The sequence below is a fragment of the Seriola aureovittata genome, chromosome 15, assembly GCF_021018895.1.
Source record: "Seriola aureovittata isolate HTS-2021-v1 ecotype China chromosome 15, ASM2101889v1, whole genome shotgun sequence".
In the NCBI taxonomy this organism is placed as follows: Eukaryota; Metazoa; Chordata; class Actinopteri; order Carangiformes; family Carangidae; genus Seriola; species Seriola aureovittata.
Window position 1 is genome coordinate 5,051,896 of NC_079378.1, and position 17,405 is coordinate 5,069,300.

Consider the following 17,405-nt stretch of genomic DNA (forward strand, 5'->3'; position numbering starts at 1 on the left):
CCACAGAGAAATGCACAAAGCCTGTATCCACTAACTGAGCCTTAAAACGAGCCGTCAGGACTTCTGTAACTCTGTGATGTCACAACAAAGCAGTCACTGCTCTCAGCCACACCCTAAGCCCCGCCCACCTGGAGCCACCATCCAACCTTGCAGGATTTGCTTTCTCTGAGTGTTTACCTGAATATTTTTATTTGATCACTCCAAAAACAGTTGGCCAATCAGGCTCAGAGCCTCCTCTCTTCTGATTGGCTCACTGACCTGTTGTTACTAGAGCTACAGAGAGAAGCCTGAGAGAGGAGATGTAAAACTACATTGAGATGGTTTTTGGTTCTTAAAACCACAAATATATCTTCAACACATCAAATAAAAAAAATGTAAAAGTGTAACATATGGGACCTTTAGGACAGAGTGTGTTTACACCTTTCTCCAATACAAAGAATGCACAAATAATTGGTTTATAGAAACATTTTTTGGTTATGTGTAGTAAAGCACTGAAGAAAAGACTTTTAATGAGCAATAATTGCACAGTAAGTCTGCACTAGGCTCCAAACTGCAGCCAGAGGCGACTGTTTGAAAATATAAACTTCGCTAACAAGAAATCTTAACAAAGTATCTACAGTTTTATAGAGACCAAACTTCACTTGAGTGCTCGCTCAGGGTTTAATATTTTGTCACATCTTGTAGATGGATGACTGTGTACATGGCAGTAGAATTGTTTTTGGGTGAACAGCTGGGTGTCCTGCATCTTGTTTGTTGCTTTGTCTTTGTTAATTAGAGTGATGAGATATTTTTCTTGCGAGAAGCTGCTGTTAAAATGAAATAAAGAGCTTCTTTATCAAACCAGACCTGTTTTCAAAAGAGCAAACACGACTTCAAAGGCTCCATTATAACAAGACGTTTTGACGTTTGCCTCTCAATGAAACCCCCTTTAACAGAATCAATACTGTGTTGCTGCAGCAGATGATGCGCCAGTCAATGCTGCTCGTCGTACCTGTCTAGAAGACTTGATCAGTGTTGCAGAACGCAAACTGGAGCGGCTGACAGCCGTGGCCTTCTCTGCTCGCTCCAGCAGGACTCTGGTTCTGGGGATGTGACTCCATGATACACCGAGGCCTGGCTGCACCTCCCCGCTGCCGCTTCTCGTTACATGGTTTGTAACCTGCAGGCCCAGACACCTTCATGTTAAGTTTTTAGTTGTTGTTGTTTTGTTTTTTTTTCTCTCTTGGGATTATCACACCATTTCTACAAACTGTTTTCTGACGCAGTGTAGCTTTCCAGAGATAATGAAAGCTTTAGAGGACGGGGAAAAAATAAGTAGGACAAGCATATCGTCCCACTTTTAATCAAATGGGACATCAAACAGCCCGTCAAATTATCTTTATCTCACTTCAAATAACTTGATGATCTGAGGTGAAGGCAGATTTTCTTTGGTGCATGCCTTTTAATGCGATTAGTTCTTTTCTTCTTTTTACATAATTATAACCTGCAGTCATACACCTGAACTAACAAAGGTGTTTTTGTTTTACACCTTCAATTGTCAGAATTGTTTTTATCTTGATTCTGTTTTCTTACCCAAAACAAAAGGTGGAAAAAAATTGCTTAGTTTTCATTTCAGGTCTTACAGCAGTAACAAGAGAAAGGGTGAAAAGGTTTGTGAGGAGTTTAGATTGACACTGGAAATGCATCTTGCATCCAGAGCAGCACACGTCAAAGGGCTGTGTCGTCCTTACTAAAACAGCAGCATTGAAGTCCTTCGCCAGCGTCTTCAGAATTCCTGCCACTTGTATCATCAAGGACATCCCTGGAGGCACAGGAAGTTGTGGCGAGGTTAGTCTGTGTGCAGAATACTTTTAAGTCTTATGGTTGACTCACTTCGTTTTAAGCCACACTTGGTGTGGGCTCTAGTGATGGCAATGTCAGCCGACTATTTGGCAAAGATTAGCATGTTAACACGCAAAACTAAGATGATAAACATGGCAAATACTACCTGGCTGTTGAGCTACATACAAATCGTACACACTGTATACTAATCTTCACAGCATACAGTTCTTTGCAGTTAATTAATAAAAAAAGAAACAACTCCTCAAACTCAAACATACTCAAAACCTGCTTTGAATCAGTATTAGCATATAATAGCTAACCCCATTCGTGATCTCAGCAGTACGAGCATTACTTAGGACCATCTGTGATTCAGTTACGTAACATTCCCAACTTAAAACTCAAATATCAAAATGCTAATTTTTGCCTATCGTTCAGCAGCAAGTGTCATCTTCAGGTTATTTTAGTTATCTCAGATGTCCACTGTCTGCACAGAATGATAACATGTTTGCCCAGGGTGACTGTGCCAGTCACTGCCTCGGCCTGCCACAACCAGCTCAGTCTGTGGACACATGAGATCACAGAATTATCTCTGAAGATGTAACCTGCGGGTTGAGGACAGCAGTCTTGACTTCTGTCCTAAGGTCCACATGGAAAACTTTCTGTGACTGTATCAAAGATCAAAATGTGGTCATGGTCAAAAATGGGCCGATTTAGTAGCCAAATACACTGAAGGATATATTTTTTTTATATAAATATAAAATTTTGGGACATTAATAATTACTCTATGATACAACTACCTCATCTCAACATTATCTGAGCTGAAGTGAGCTCCTTCTGTTGTCACATGACTTCCAGTTTAAAGACATAGTCTGTGTTATTATAATTTATATTTATATAACAAAAGTGTTTTTGTTATATAAATTATTTTGTTTTGATTTTCTGCTCATTTGTGGAAAAAAAGAAACTGATTCCAGAGAAATTATATTTTTATGAAAACAACCTTTGATTACTATACATAGATACATAGACTTATTTTAAATTGTCTAAAGCCTTTAACTAAATGCTTCATTAATTACTTCTTATGACTGGAACTCACTTAAATGTTTGGGAACCCCTTTCTTATTTTTATTTTTTTTCTTATAGATTCTTGACAGGCGTTGGCAGTTTACAGGCTCAGGTGTAAACACAGACTTAGGAATGATGGACTGTGATGGACTAACAGAAAGAGATATCACCTTCATTTTGTTTGCTTCCCAGTAGAGGAGAGATAACAGCCGACACCGAGTCCACAATCACTGCCTTGGCAGAGCCACCGCCAACAGATGCCTAATACAAAATATGACAAATTTAGATTGCTGAAAATTTGATCTGTCTTTCTCAAAAGGATCCCTAGGTACAGAGGGATTGTTGGTGTATTTTAAGCAAAAGGAAAAAAAAAAAAACAATCTACTGGAAACGAACCTGCTGAAGCCCACCACTGCAAAGACTGTACAGACAGTCGAGTAAGGAGAAGATGTCAAACAAACGAAAGATGTGGATCCTCTGAAGAGCTTCCATCTGTAACGTGATAGTGTCTTATTCCACATTATTTTATATTCCACATTATGTGATATTTCTTTAAAGCACAATTCCTGTCAACACACCTGCTCTTCTGTGTTACTTGTTTCAGTCTGTAGCATTTGAAGCAAGCGCATGGCAGTCAGCCCTCCTGTCGTATCAATATATATCACACTCTGCTTCAGTTGGTATGAAATGTGCACCGCGACACCAAAACACACCTAGAAGACATGACAAGCATGCAGGGAATAGTTAAAGACAGCAGGGATAATTGGACATGTTGGTTAACTTCATGGATAACCACAATTAAGTATAACTTCAGTATTATTTCAGCCAGAGTTCATTTTCTTATTCTACAGGAGAAGGGGGAATTCTAAAAAGAGGGAATTTATGAGACTGAAATTATCAGTGACGGAGAGGGGAGGTAGGAAATGTTCACCTGAGATTTGCCACTTCCTGGGCCTCCTGACAGCTCTGTTATCTCTCCAGTATACAACCCCGAATCCAGCAGTTTATCTAAGCTGCAAGAAACAAGGTACAATTCATTACTCACCGCTGCCATCCCATGTAATAAAATATTAAGTCCAAGTGCATCTGTAGAACCAACAAAAACTGCAGTTGGCTAAACATAATAAACACACAGCTTGCATTAGGTACCAGACTATTATTAAAATGTTTCGCCAATTCTTAATTTCAGTTGCTATTTCATTGCTTCTTATCAAGGCTCAGCCACTGGCTGCGGCTTTCAAATTAAACCTTTCAAAAATAGTTGGCTTTTCATGTTTGTGTGTGTGTGTGTGTGAAAGACAGTCAGCATTAGGGATTTCCGTGGTTTCTCCCACACTGAAATATCTCAACCACAAATACCTGCTCTGATTTTTTTTTTCTCTCACTCAGATATTCATGATCCCCAGAGGATAAATCCTACTGACCTCTCCTCTTCTCAAACCAGCAGCTCAAACTTTTCACTTATCCATAGAAATATTACAACTACTGGATAGACTGGCAAGAAATGAGTGGTTCCAAGAAGATGAACCAAATGACCTTGGTGATCAAGAAGTGGCTCAACCTTTAGCGGGGTGGTCGGCAGTAGATCATATGGGTTGATCTGCAGTATTGGCTTATCGAGCTTGTAAGTTCTGCCAGTGCAGCTGAACAAGTGAACAAGGTGTTCAGGCTGATGGTTCATTGATGTTTCATACATTGGGAAGTGTTTGAAAACTCAGCAAAAAGCCTGAACTGTAAGTGGTCGCACAACTGTTCTCACGGTCAAGAATGCACTTTTGGCACGCCGATATAAACCTTCTGTGTACGTCCTGTTTAAACACAGCTCTATTCAATTAACTCCCATTTCACCATCCATTTTTTATGACTTTGTCTATCTCTTCCAGCATTCATTCCAGCTGAGGCCAGTTACAAGAAACCCTTGTACCAGGTGAAAGCAGATGCAATAGCCTCGAATTCCTTGCAAGAACAGGCCGAGATGGATATTTTATCCATCTTTATTGACAGGAATATATTGAGAGGAGAAGGGCCTGTACTTAAGATTCATAACCTTGTCAGTCTTGTTATTGGTTTTTTGTTGCTGCACAGGTAAATCTTCCATGAGCACTGTATTTCTATTTTGATACTTGAAGCTCTAGATAAATGAGTTCTATTTGTGCGCTCGTATTTCGATCATCATCAACAAAGTGTGTGTTGTCCTGATGCTTCAACCGTCTGATCTTTCAGTATTGGAAAGTGTTGATTACCTACCATTCACGCCGGTGATCTGCGCAATTTGTGGAAATCGCAGCGTCTTTGCCTGCATGTGTGATGACGGATGTGACAGCCTTACAGTTAAATCTATACAGCCAAGGTCCTTCAGCTTGAAGGTTAAGCATCACTGGAAGTCTGTGGTTGGTTGATAGTCATTCTCATCACCCACAGCGTGATTGTGAAGAGGAGAATTGGCGGGGAGGGACATACTTGCATTATTGCAGCCATCTCTGACAATGGTGCAGAGAGGGTTGCGCTGTTGATGAAAACATCAGGTTGCTCTCTTGTAAGACGTTATTGTGAAGGCTCAGAACGATGAAAGAGTTTGCCCTTGAAAAGCCGCAGAGCCAGAATCTCCCATTGGCTGCACTCATCGGAGAGATCAAAATACTGTGCAGTCCTTGAACCTAAAGGTCTTCATCATAGTGTATGATTGGTCTGAAGCAGTGGGAAAGGCTAAAATTGTGTTGTTGAATCTGGTTTTCTTTACAGAGAAAGAGCACAAGACAATTTTAAATTCCGGTGTACAGATATTTACTTGACTTCAGCACCAGGATAATAATTTAAGGTGGACACATCATGCACATTTCCAGGTCTATGTTTTATTCTGGGCGCTACTGGCATAGCTTTGCATAATTTATAGATTAAAAAAAAAATCTATATGTATTTTATACTGGCCCTTCATGCAGCCACTAAGTTCAGCCTCTGTCTGGAAAAGTCAGCTTTAGCCTCTGTCTCTTTGAGCCCCCTCACATGAGCCCTCGAGCTGCCCCTCGACTTCTGCTGGCTCAGGAGACTACGAAAACAGACAGTGGTCAGATTCACTTATTCTTCTCATTCTTTACTCAAAACGTCAACTTCACAAATACATCCGCGCAAGTTCGAGCCCAAAGCCGATCCAAAATATACACATAAGTGGACGGCGCTAACGACACACTGAACTACCTTAGCAACAAAGGCTACAGAACTGAGAGGGATGCGTTTGCGGGAACGCACACACGATCTGTCGTTCACCAAATCGCGGAACTTCGCCCTTGTATAAACAGACATCTGAGATCATAACAGGTTATAGGACAAGAACAATACAAAAGGGCAGGACAAGTCCCCTTTAAAGAGATGGTGGGAGTCATAAGCATCTTACTTAAGGGGGCTGGAATACTTGTATCGGTTGCAGCTTCAAGTGGCTGTGGGCTAATGAGAGTCACTAACACTGAGCTTCAAAGCTGAATCCCTCATGAGAAGACTATGACAGAAGAGGTTTGAAGTGACTGTCTTGATTTGAGGCTGAATCTTATCTCTTAATCACAACCAAAATGTCTCTACAGTATCCTACACATGCCATTATAATATCATTGGGACATTACGCTATCAAGTGTTGACAAAAAAGGAAAAAAGGAAAAAAAAAGAAATGCTACATGACACATAAGCTGATGAAAGCTGTAAACTATTATCAGCCCTCATCATTCATCCTGTTTGTATGAAAAATCACCATGGCAGCCATGTAAGTCTGTTTCTGTTTGTCTTGGTACATATTGTTAGATCTTCTGAGTGGCTACAATAAAAGCCATTTATCATTCATGATCAATAATTATGCTACTTTTGTGTTTTGCCACTTAAGTTGTGATGGAGCTGTTTGCAGTGTAAGTTGCATGTCTGTGTTTTGAGTGTTTTTCTTGCTACCAAAACACAAAGACATAGAGACTTCTTGAAATTTCAAGAGGCAGCTACTATTGTGGGCATAATAATGAGAATACAGTTTAGGCAGAGAGCTCACGTATTTCTGACAGTCCAGGAAAGATTTCCTACTCATGCCAAGAGTAAGGCTTCAAAAACACATTTGGTTATTTCATTATGTTATAGCAGAAAGGTTTTCTTTGAGCTTTTTTGATTACTTTTTGACATTTCTATTAGCTGGATGAAATGAAACCAAAAAAGTATTATGTCCATTAAGTTCTTTTCATCATCCTCTGAGCTGAAAAGACTCACATTCAGTGTGCGTATATATTAAACACCTAGAAGAAGAAAGGGAGTGTTAAAAAGTGTGTACAGCCTTCAGGGCTTCAGGGCTCTTGGTAGGAAAAGTCAACAGTTAACTGTCTTCAGTGAGTATGATGAAGAAAATGTAAATACTAAAATATTTGCATTATTTCATTCAGGCTGAATTCTTTTCTCAAACAGAAGAAAAGAAGAAAAAGAAACATCAGTTATCTGCTATTATAATGAATAATGTTTTCTGTAAGCAGCTCAAGATCTTCTCTTCCTCTTCTGTCTATGCAGGCGACCTGCCAAGAAAACTAGTTCCACACTCAGCATCAGTCAGTGAGGAGAACAGGAAGTGTCCTATTGACTATCAACTGATTAAAGTCTCTAAAAGCATGTACTCTACAAAATACTTGCTGCCAGTTTAACAGGCACAACCAGCTGAAACTAATCCAGTCCAATACAACAGCCCTGCAATAAATCCCACCAGCATGAAGGTTGTAATTTTCAGATTTGTTGAAACTGCTTTAGAGATATATATACCTCTCAGTTTAACTTCAACAGCATCACAAGTCTGCCTCTATAACCTGAATCAACACCTCTCACAAACTGTTTCAACTGAGCCTTTATACAGGTAGGATTTACTGCTGGGTTGTTTTATTTGGGGAGCTGTACCTAATAAACTGGCGACTAAATACATGTTTCATCGCAGCGTCTCTGCAGAAACCACACAGCGTGTACCGACTGGACAGCAGAGACCATCACTCATCACTTCACTTTTTCACCAGCAGAGCGCAACCAAGACACACACAAATCGCATCGGCTTCACTCACATGGTTGATTCAGTTTCATATCACTAATCCAAAGCACTAACTAATTCATGAAAACCACTTAAAAAGAGCCATGAAGAGAGAGAGGAAAAAAAACACCTGTGGTCATTAATTATGCTGAAACAGTGAGTTTAGCTGCAGAAAAAGTACCATCCTATAAATTATGCCAGGAGGGCCCATTTCACAGATTTGTCCAGAGCGGTCTGTGTCCTGGCTCAAGAATATCTCCCTCCTAAAAGTGAAATATTTATCTGCCACGCTTTGTGCTGTGGCTGTAAACAGCTGACTCAATCTTGTGATGCCGGTACATTTACCTTTCATGGGATGCAGTGTCTCAGTTTGGCAGGTTAACTGTAAAGTCCTGCTGCACTGTAACACAACACCGTGCTGGTATCAGTGGGATTTTTTTTTTTTTTTGGTTTCTTTCAAGTCATTAAATTTTGATTTTCTGATGTACCGCGAAAATGCTTTAAAAGGACACGGCAATGGTGTTTGTTTTTTTAGTGGGAAGTAGTCAAACTGGAGGCCAAGTAAATGCAGCTGATATATCAGAAGCCACTTTAGGCTGCGTTCATGAGCCAAATGGAACAACGAGCAAAAGGAGTGAGCTTTAGCTGCTAAAATGTTTCCTCGGAGCATGAACGTAGCACACAGGCCATTTTCTAAAACGCTCTATTGCTCTGCTGTATTTTTAACTACAGCAGCCGTACTCCAGGCGCATGTTCTACCGGCGCAGTTCGATGCAAATTCGATTCTAACAACACTGAAAAAGATTTTAGTTTGATAAAAATGGATCGATGCAGAGGATTCCGGTTACAAACATCTTTGGTAATGTACGATACTATTGATTTCACGTTATCCTGCGATCATGCAAAGTCTGTACTGGTTTGCAACGCTGAAGACTGACACTTGCAAACATAAAAAAAAACTATCTCCTCCTCCATTAAAATGCTCTTTTAACACAAATTAACTTGGACTAGTATTTAAAAGTTCTTCTTCGACCATCATGTCTTTCGATTTAAAAAATATATATACAACCACTGCCAATAAAACAAATCAGACACTTTACTCTGAAATGATGTTAGGAGGCACTGATGAAGAGGCCCCTATATGCTCCAGCAAGCATCTCAAAATCACTTCTGCCTCTCAGTTGAATGCAGGGAGGTGTCTTTTAATTCAATATGTGGAGAGCTGTCCTTAGTAATACATATTTGATTTCGGAGGTGAACCTTCCTCTAAGCTCTTGTGGCACTGAGCCCACTGTTAAATCCCCCGGTCCCTGAGAGACAAGGCGGTGCGCTCTGCTGTGTGTGCAGAATTGTCTTTACCTGGGATTTCCAGTGGAGAGGATAGCTGTTGAACTCAATAGTTCCTCATACAGATCAGCGCCGGACACAGGGAACGCTGTGTGTTGGGCCAGCAGCACTCTGCGGATGGCGAACAAGGCCTGAAATACAAAAATGACAGTGTATGAGGCTCACACAACTGCTGCATGGAGGATTCTTGATAAAATGTCCCACTTTCTGCTTTCTCATGCGTGTTCTCACATGTTATTTGGTTAACATGTGAGTGCTGAAGCTACAGAGGTGAGAAAAAGTAAGTGAACTCTTTGGAATTACCTGCATTTATGTATAAATTTATCCTAAAATATCAGATCTTCATCCAAGTTACACACAATCGATTTGAACCAATAACACAAATCACAGTATTATTCTTGTACATATTGAAAACACAATTCAAACATTCACATTGTAGGTTGGAAAAAGTATGTGAACTTCGAGCCTAATGACATCGACAAAAGCTAATCTGAGTCATGAAGTCAGATTGGAGGTGTGTGTTCGAGCTACTTTTACTTATTAAAAAAAAAAAACAACAGAAAAGAAAACTTTGAGTTTGCTGTTAACGAGAATCATCTGCTGATGTGAACCATGCCTCCCAGAAAAAGAGATCTCAGGAGATTTACAATCAAGATTTGTTGATTGCATGAAGCTGAACAGGGCACAGAGTCATCGGCCCGCAGTTTAACAAACTGTCAATCAATAGAGATGATGTAGTTCTCTGGCTATTCTGCACAGAAGTGGGCGTCTAGCTAAAATAAGCCTTTACAGTGCAGAATGATCAGTAACGTAACAAAGATGCTCAAAGTAACAGCTAAAAGCTTAAAGGAATCATTGGAGCTGGTTAACGTCTATATTCATGAGTCTACCACACACACACACACACACACACACACACACACACACACACACACACACACACACACACACACACACATACACACACACACACACACACACACACACACACACACACACACACACACACACACACACACACACACACACACACACACACACACACACACACACACACACACACACACACACACACACACACACACCATGGGAAAGGAGAACAGAGGAAGCTGCTGTGCAGAGGGAGCGTCATGATTTTGGAGCTTTGCTGCCTCTGGACCTGAACAGCTCCACAACATCGATGGGGAAAATGAATTCCCAAGTTTATCAAGGTCTCTGCAGGATAACGTCAGCGTGGCTGTCCACCTGCTGAAGCTCAGTAGAAGCTGACTGATGCAGCAGGACAATGACCCGAAACATCAAAGTAAATGTACTACAGAATGACTTCAAACAAAGAAAATCCAACTCCAGGCCCAGTCAGAGCTCAGCCCTTAGAATGACCCGAGGAGAGCCGCTCACACCCGACATCCTCAGAATACGACTGAGCTGAAGCAGCTCTGTAGGAGGAATGGTCCAATATTACCCCCCGAACATTGTGCAGGTCTGATCAGCTGCTACTGGAAGAGCTGCTTTGAGGTTATCGTAGGTTCAACCAGTTATTAAATCATAGGGTTCACTTACTTTTTCCACCAGCACTGTGAAAGTTTAATGGCTGTGTTCCATAAATACACAAAGAGTATAACTGTTTGTGTGTTAATTGCTTAATCACATTGTGTTTGTCTACTTAGATGAAGCTCAGATCACAGTTTATGAGCAGTTAATGCAGAAGGTCATTCAAAACTATTTTCTTGCCACTATAACCGTTTCTGCTCAGGCTCCATATCAAAACCAACAATTACTGTTGTCATAGAGTCATGTTTGTCTGTGCCAGAAATTAGTGAAAAATGTGCATGTCCATCACATTCTGCCACCCTTTTTTCCCCTTTTGCTCCAAGCTGCATAAACAATAATGCTTGTCCACAGCCTCTCACACACACCTGTCACACGCCTACACTCCAGCAGTAGAGGAAATAGAACACCTAACCATATAACTTGAATGCCCATCAAAAGTTCCCACAGACAAAAAGGTGGTATCCTGAAATTGCCTGTTTTCTTTCAGCCACCAATCTTGAACCCAAAATATTCTCAATGATTCGACGATATAAAAACAAAGGGAAGCTGAAAATCCTAACATCTGGGAACCTGAAGGAGCAACCGTGATATTTTTGCTTGATAACTTGAATGAATGATGAATCATTTATCAAATCTGTTGACTGGGAATCGTCTGTTGATTGATTAACTGAGTAATCTTTTCAGCACTTGGTCTGGAAAAGCTTTGATCCTGGCTTTGACAATGTCAGGGGAGGAACACTGCAGTCTGTGAGTTTTAAATACAGGAAATGTTATATCCAATATAAAATTTGTGTTGAGATGGAGCCAGCAGCCAAGCAAAGCGCTTCACCATGGGAATACTTTGATTTCTCTCAACTATAGATAGTACTTAGTTTGATATTTTAATTACCAAACAAGCTAACACACCATTCAGTTGTAATGGAAATAAAGTTAAATCAATTCAGTTACACAAGCACACTAAGTGTCGCATTTGTTGCCTAATTAAACAAAGTATTGTTACTGCTGAGTTGAAACACACAAACCTTCCCTCTATTTAAACTTCACATCAACACTCTGCCGTATCTGAACAGACACAAATGACAAGAAGGTGTCCTACAGTTAATTATAATAATAGGCTAATATAATGTAGATCAATAATTATCACTGAGTTAACATTGATCTAAAACACAGATCAAAACAAATCCCACTTCTCATCAGGACAACAAAACCAACAGGGTCCGAGAGAAACTGTCAGGGAGAAAGTCGGGATATCTCTACGTCAGGACTGAGCTCATTGTTGAACCCAGTCTCCACACAACTGGCTGGAAAGTTTCATGACTGTCGCTATTTAAAAACAACATGAAGTCCACGCTCTAGAAAATGAATGAACAGTCAACTCACCCTAAGATATTTCGATTGTCAAAAACATCTCCTGATCTAACAACACAGGTGAGGGAGGTGCAGTTGGAGCGAACAGTCCTGTATAGTTGGTGTTATCGCAGCGAGACCACCGAGAACCACTGCCACCTCCAGCAACCCACCACTAAACCGGCTACTCGATCATTTCTGACAGACATAATGTTTTGAAAATGTAGGGACATTTCTCTTCATTCTAAGTCTCTAAAGGAAGTGGAGCACTTCATGAAACGTCCCTGAAGAGCCCACTGACGGTACATGACCGAAGGGAGCATGACTGCCAGAGGCAAATAAGCGAACGACCAATCGGGTCACGACAAGCGCTTTTCTGATGCTCACAGGGTCATCTCATGGGATGTATGGCTTTTAGTAAACAAGTATGTGATTGTCTATTTGATGTTTGTATCTACCACACTGCAGTACAACAACACAAGTGCATCCCACCGGATCTCACATGACATCAGTCTACTGCATGAGAACACACTGCTTTTCATCGTCCAGGCTGCGTTGTGATGTTTTGTATTTAAAAAAAAAAGGGATCTGAGAGAGAAAACAGCAAATGTTGGATGATCAGCTTTCTGTGGAAGAGCACTTAGTGCTGTTTAGCAGACTCTCATTCTGATTAGTCTCTCCTTCTGGGCAGAGAGGATTTCCTGCCTGCGTTCAAGTCCGACAGCGAAAATTTATTTAGTAAAATAAGACAAATCTGTTGGGTCTCAATTAGTGGGATTTTTTGGCGCCCCAATTCAGGATGTGGCCTAATAAGATGGGTGTGTTTTTACATAAAAGCCTTGCCTTGTTCAGCTTTAATTGAACTACAAGAGGCTGCTGCAGTCGAATAAACGTGTCGGTACAGACGACCTAGCATTGACCTCCTGCCCGTTGTGTGTGTACAACAATGGTTCAAATTCACAGCAGGAGTCTGCCCGACCAGAGGGATGCTGGTTATCAGCTCAGGGGATGCCTGCAGGCTGAACAAGCAGGTCAGGAAGTCTAGCTCAGTCACAGGGATGAACCTGAACCTGCTACAGGCAGAGATGGGAAAAAAAAAAAAAAAAAAAAAAAAAAAGAAATATTCAAAAAAAATAATGATCTCATGCGGGAAAAAAAAACATTCACTCATTCTGTGGCGATATCGTCAACACTTTCAACTTAAATCACCTTGGTCAAAGTGGTACGTGGAGACGGTACAGTATATTCACACTTTTCTTTTCTTTTTTTTTTTTTACTTTCTCTTATACTTTAAGTTTTTTAATCCCTTGGGGTTAAAAAAACTCATTTCCTATACGTGTCTATACAATTGCATGTTCTGACACTCTGACCACAGAATGACTGAAACTCACTCATCTTTTTTTTCTTTTTTACAAAGAATGCCAGAGTCGTCTTCCATGCCCCGTCCAACCCACACAATTATGCATGGATACAATTTTATCTAAAAAGGCCCTTCTGGGTCTCCATCCTGATTATTTGTAAGTCTTATATGTTAGAAAAACTTTGGTGGAAAACACAGATTATTATACAAAAAAACATTTTTCTTTTATCTGCCCATAAGGTCAGAACTCGGTTAGGCAGAATTTCTTTTATGATCTCTGCTCTCTCTTCATGGTTCTCACTGAAAGAAAGATTTAAAACCGAAAGAACTGGCCCCTCTTTGTGGGTTCAAACTGATAATGAAGGACTCTGCGGCAGAACCAGTCAGGAGTTTTTAGAATTACTGATGGTTAAAAACATTTTTCTACTGTTTATTCCTTCCTACTCTACACATACAGAGAACAGTAATTAAATACTACTTTTAATATTTGCCACATCACTACTCTATTAGAGTTGTCTGCAAAACTTTGCCCATCACTGTACAATTCACATATTTTGTTGATTTGTAATTTAAAATGATTTTTAGGATGAAAAGAGGTTAAAAAAACCCCAAAACATCACCTGCAGCAATGCTGATGCTCTGTTACTTTTTATTTCATGAACTTAAAGATTAGAGACAAATTAAACAGTGACAGTGCATAGACTCAGTGACTCTTTTCAGTTTCACTTTCTTGAATGTCATTTGAATCCAGAATTTGTTGATATTTATTGGAATCTATTCTTCCCTCTCTCTGCACAGTGCTTCCTGTGCCACTGGCTGCCACACAACCCCAAAGCAGAATATTTCCACCCCAATGATTAACAGTTGGTAAGTTGTTCTTTTCATCAAATGCTGCTGATTTTCTCTTTCCAAACACACCTTTGGTGATTGTGGCCAAAGAGCTCAGTTTGAGCTCCATCTGTCTCCAGCACTTGTTTCTAAAATTACTCTGGCTTATCCAGATGTTGCTTTGAATATTTCAGGTGTTGACTTTTGTGATGAGGTCGCAGCTTAGGTGTCCTTCTGATGACTCCTCCATGTAAACACTGTTTGTGCGTCAATGTTGCACAGTCGAACCACCACTCCTGTGGCAGCTCCTCAGCAGGCATACAGGAGTTTTACTTCTCCTTTCTGCCCAGCAGTCATGGAGGTGTATCTTATAGTTTTCTTGGTCCTCCAGATCTTGTCTTTACTTCCACAGTTGCCCTTAACTGCTATGTGTCAACGACATTTCAGACAGTGGAAATTTCAACCTTTGACACTTCTTTTTATAGCTTCTCCTGCTTTGTAAGCAGTAATTAGCTTCATTTTCTGATTCTCAGTGTCACCACAAAGTTTGAACAGACAGAAAATTACCAGCTCTGGAAATGTAATTAGCTGAACTCCTAATGACAATTCTTCGCCTGCCTTACAAAACCTAGTGAGTCACTTAAGGCCTATCAAGTTATTGAAGTTGTATTTACCAGTAGAAAGGTGCCCAAAACTTTGCACATGCCACAATTAGTAATTTTTTTTTTTTTTTTTTTTTTTTTAAAGTTCTTTACATAAAAACTAACAATGCATCAACAAGTGGATAAAGGCTTTTCAATGTCTGTTTACTGCGGGGGCCATATTTGCATGCAACTGTACTCTACATACATACAAAACATTATCTAGTTGTACTTGCTGAGTGGGAAAAATACAATAAAATATACATAATATATAGAAATTAATAGGAAGCAAATGCGATGTTCAACCTTGAACTGAACCACTGCTGTGAAACAATTTGCATGGCTTCTAAACTTGCTGACCCGTGGTGTCAGGCTACGCATAACAAGCCCAGTGGGAGGTTTGCTTACATTAAGCATGCCCTTTTTTTTAATTATAGGCCACCTATTATAATAAAGCCCTTAGACTATGAGATACTAATGCAGCATGTGGGTGATAGTGTGTCCAAGATCAACATGATATTGGTCGGGTCCTAAACCTCCCACTCTATACTGAAATGCAAAGTGTAAAATGTGGGTGTCCTTTGTTTACACACCACAAAAGACAGATATGAATTTGACTTATTTAAAGGAAATGATGAAAGTTTGTCTTTTGTGAGGAAATGTGTTTGGTTTAAGGGGCTTAGATGAAGCAGCACTACTACTATTGCATGTTTTTGGACACCTGGTGGGTGTAGTACAATACGTGGAGGAAATGTGGCTGAACTGGACAGCCAAAATCTAGCAGGGTTGATTCCTAAAGGTGTTTATTTTGACAGGGAGTTTTCAGTGTCCCTCAGTGAATGAGCCCAATGTTTTTAATTTATGGTATAAATACCTTATAGGACACAGAACATTTCTGTGCAAGCTCCTCAATGTCAGATGAGACCAGGTCCTCCACTGTGAAAACAAAACACTATGAGTCAGATGTTAACTATGATGAATCGTCCTCAAAACACACACACACACACACACACACACACACACACACACACACACACACACACACACACACACACACACACACACACACACACACACACACACACACACACACACACATACACACACACACATACACATACACACACACACACACACACACACACACACAAACCTGTTTTAATATCAGCAGCTCGCAGGTCCCGCACTAAATCCTCATCCAGCCCGGGACACATACCTTCTCTCAAGACTACCATGTTCTTGCATTGTTAACTGCTCGTTCTCATGTAACGCGACGTTAGGGAATGAGACGCAGCTGAACTAGCTAGCTACAGTTTGTTTTTAGCTTTAAGTTACGCAGCAAACTTAATTTGCCTGTTTGTTCGTTGTAGTCTGTTTGTTTGACTTTTAAAAACAAAACTCTGCTCCTAAAGTTCACGACGACAAAAACCAAACCTTATCTTAACTAAGACAAACTGACACTTCAGAAAACCTTTTCGCTAACACTACAGTACGCAAGTCTACACACCGAATCGAGCCAAAATATAGGCGAAGGCTTAAATATCCTCCTCCCGCTTGCCGTAGTAAAGCGCGCTCGCAGTGTTGTTAGGGTAATGTAGTATACTGCTCTGGAGTTGCTGGGTTGGTTTGTTATTTTTGTCTACCTCAATTATCATTAAACTGTTTTGTTAATTTCATGTCGTTTTATTGTTAATTCTTTTTTCTATTTTTTGTATTCCTATGTGAAATACTGAAATAAAGATGTAATACAAATACTTAAACATTTTTTTCCCCCAGTAGCAGCCTACAACTTGGTGCCTAGTGATTATCCACAAAAACTGATTTGATTATGTCACTTCAAATATAGATTTAATCCAACATAGGACATAGACATGTCAAATAAAATAATATACTATAGAACTACAAATAGCATGTAATACAAACAAGTGTTGAAGTCATATGCGAACATGACAAATTAGTCTTAGACTCTCTTTTCTTTTTTTCTAGTTAGAGGTGTGCATTATTTTTTGTTATGTCGGATAAGGCCAGTCACCCAGCAAGTTAAGACTGTTCTTCCTTGTTTCAAGGTAATAAAGCCTTGCATAGACACCATCAGTTCAGAGTCTTAGGTCCTTCAGGCGGATTAGTGACACACAGAAAATCATCAGTGAAAGGGATTTTAGGGTTCACCTTGCTCCTTCTGCAAAAATCTGTGTTATCTTGGGTGTGGAAGTGGTGATGGCACTTTGGATGCTGAAGACACTTATTCTAAGAGAGACTTCTAACTGGATGATACAGTGATCATAAACCCAGTTATGTACTGATCCTCACTAGCTCAAAAAGTCATTGACTTTGGCTCAGCTTGTAACTCTTTCTGTGCTCTCTGGTTCAACTTCGGACCATTTTCACTGAGTTGAGGCTCTGTTCTCTGTCTGTG

The 17,405-nt window shown here is 40.1% G+C and overlaps 1 protein-coding gene across 1 annotated transcript in view; it reads right to left on the bottom strand.

Moving 5' to 3' along the window:
* Nucleotides 1-16,500, bottom strand: part of rad51d (RAD51 paralog D) — a 17,499-nt gene extending 999 nt beyond the window's left edge. Inside the window, exons 1-9 of the mRNA XM_056396976.1 lie at nt 16,143-16,500; nt 15,864-15,925; nt 9,275-9,393; nt 3,818-3,899; nt 3,465-3,599; nt 3,283-3,378; nt 3,057-3,147; nt 1,731-1,801; nt 992-1,159 (exon numbers count right to left, since the gene is read on the bottom strand). Of these exons, the coding sequence (XP_056252951.1) occupies nt 992-1,159; nt 1,731-1,801; nt 3,057-3,147; nt 3,283-3,378; nt 3,465-3,599; nt 3,818-3,899; nt 9,275-9,393; nt 15,864-15,925; nt 16,143-16,224 (906 nt within the window). The 5' untranslated portion in view covers nt 16,225-16,500. The remainder of the gene's footprint in view (nt 1-991; nt 1,160-1,730; nt 1,802-3,056; nt 3,148-3,282; nt 3,379-3,464; nt 3,600-3,817; nt 3,900-9,274; nt 9,394-15,863; nt 15,926-16,142) is intronic.
* Between the last annotated feature and the right edge of the window lie 905 nt (nt 16,501-17,405).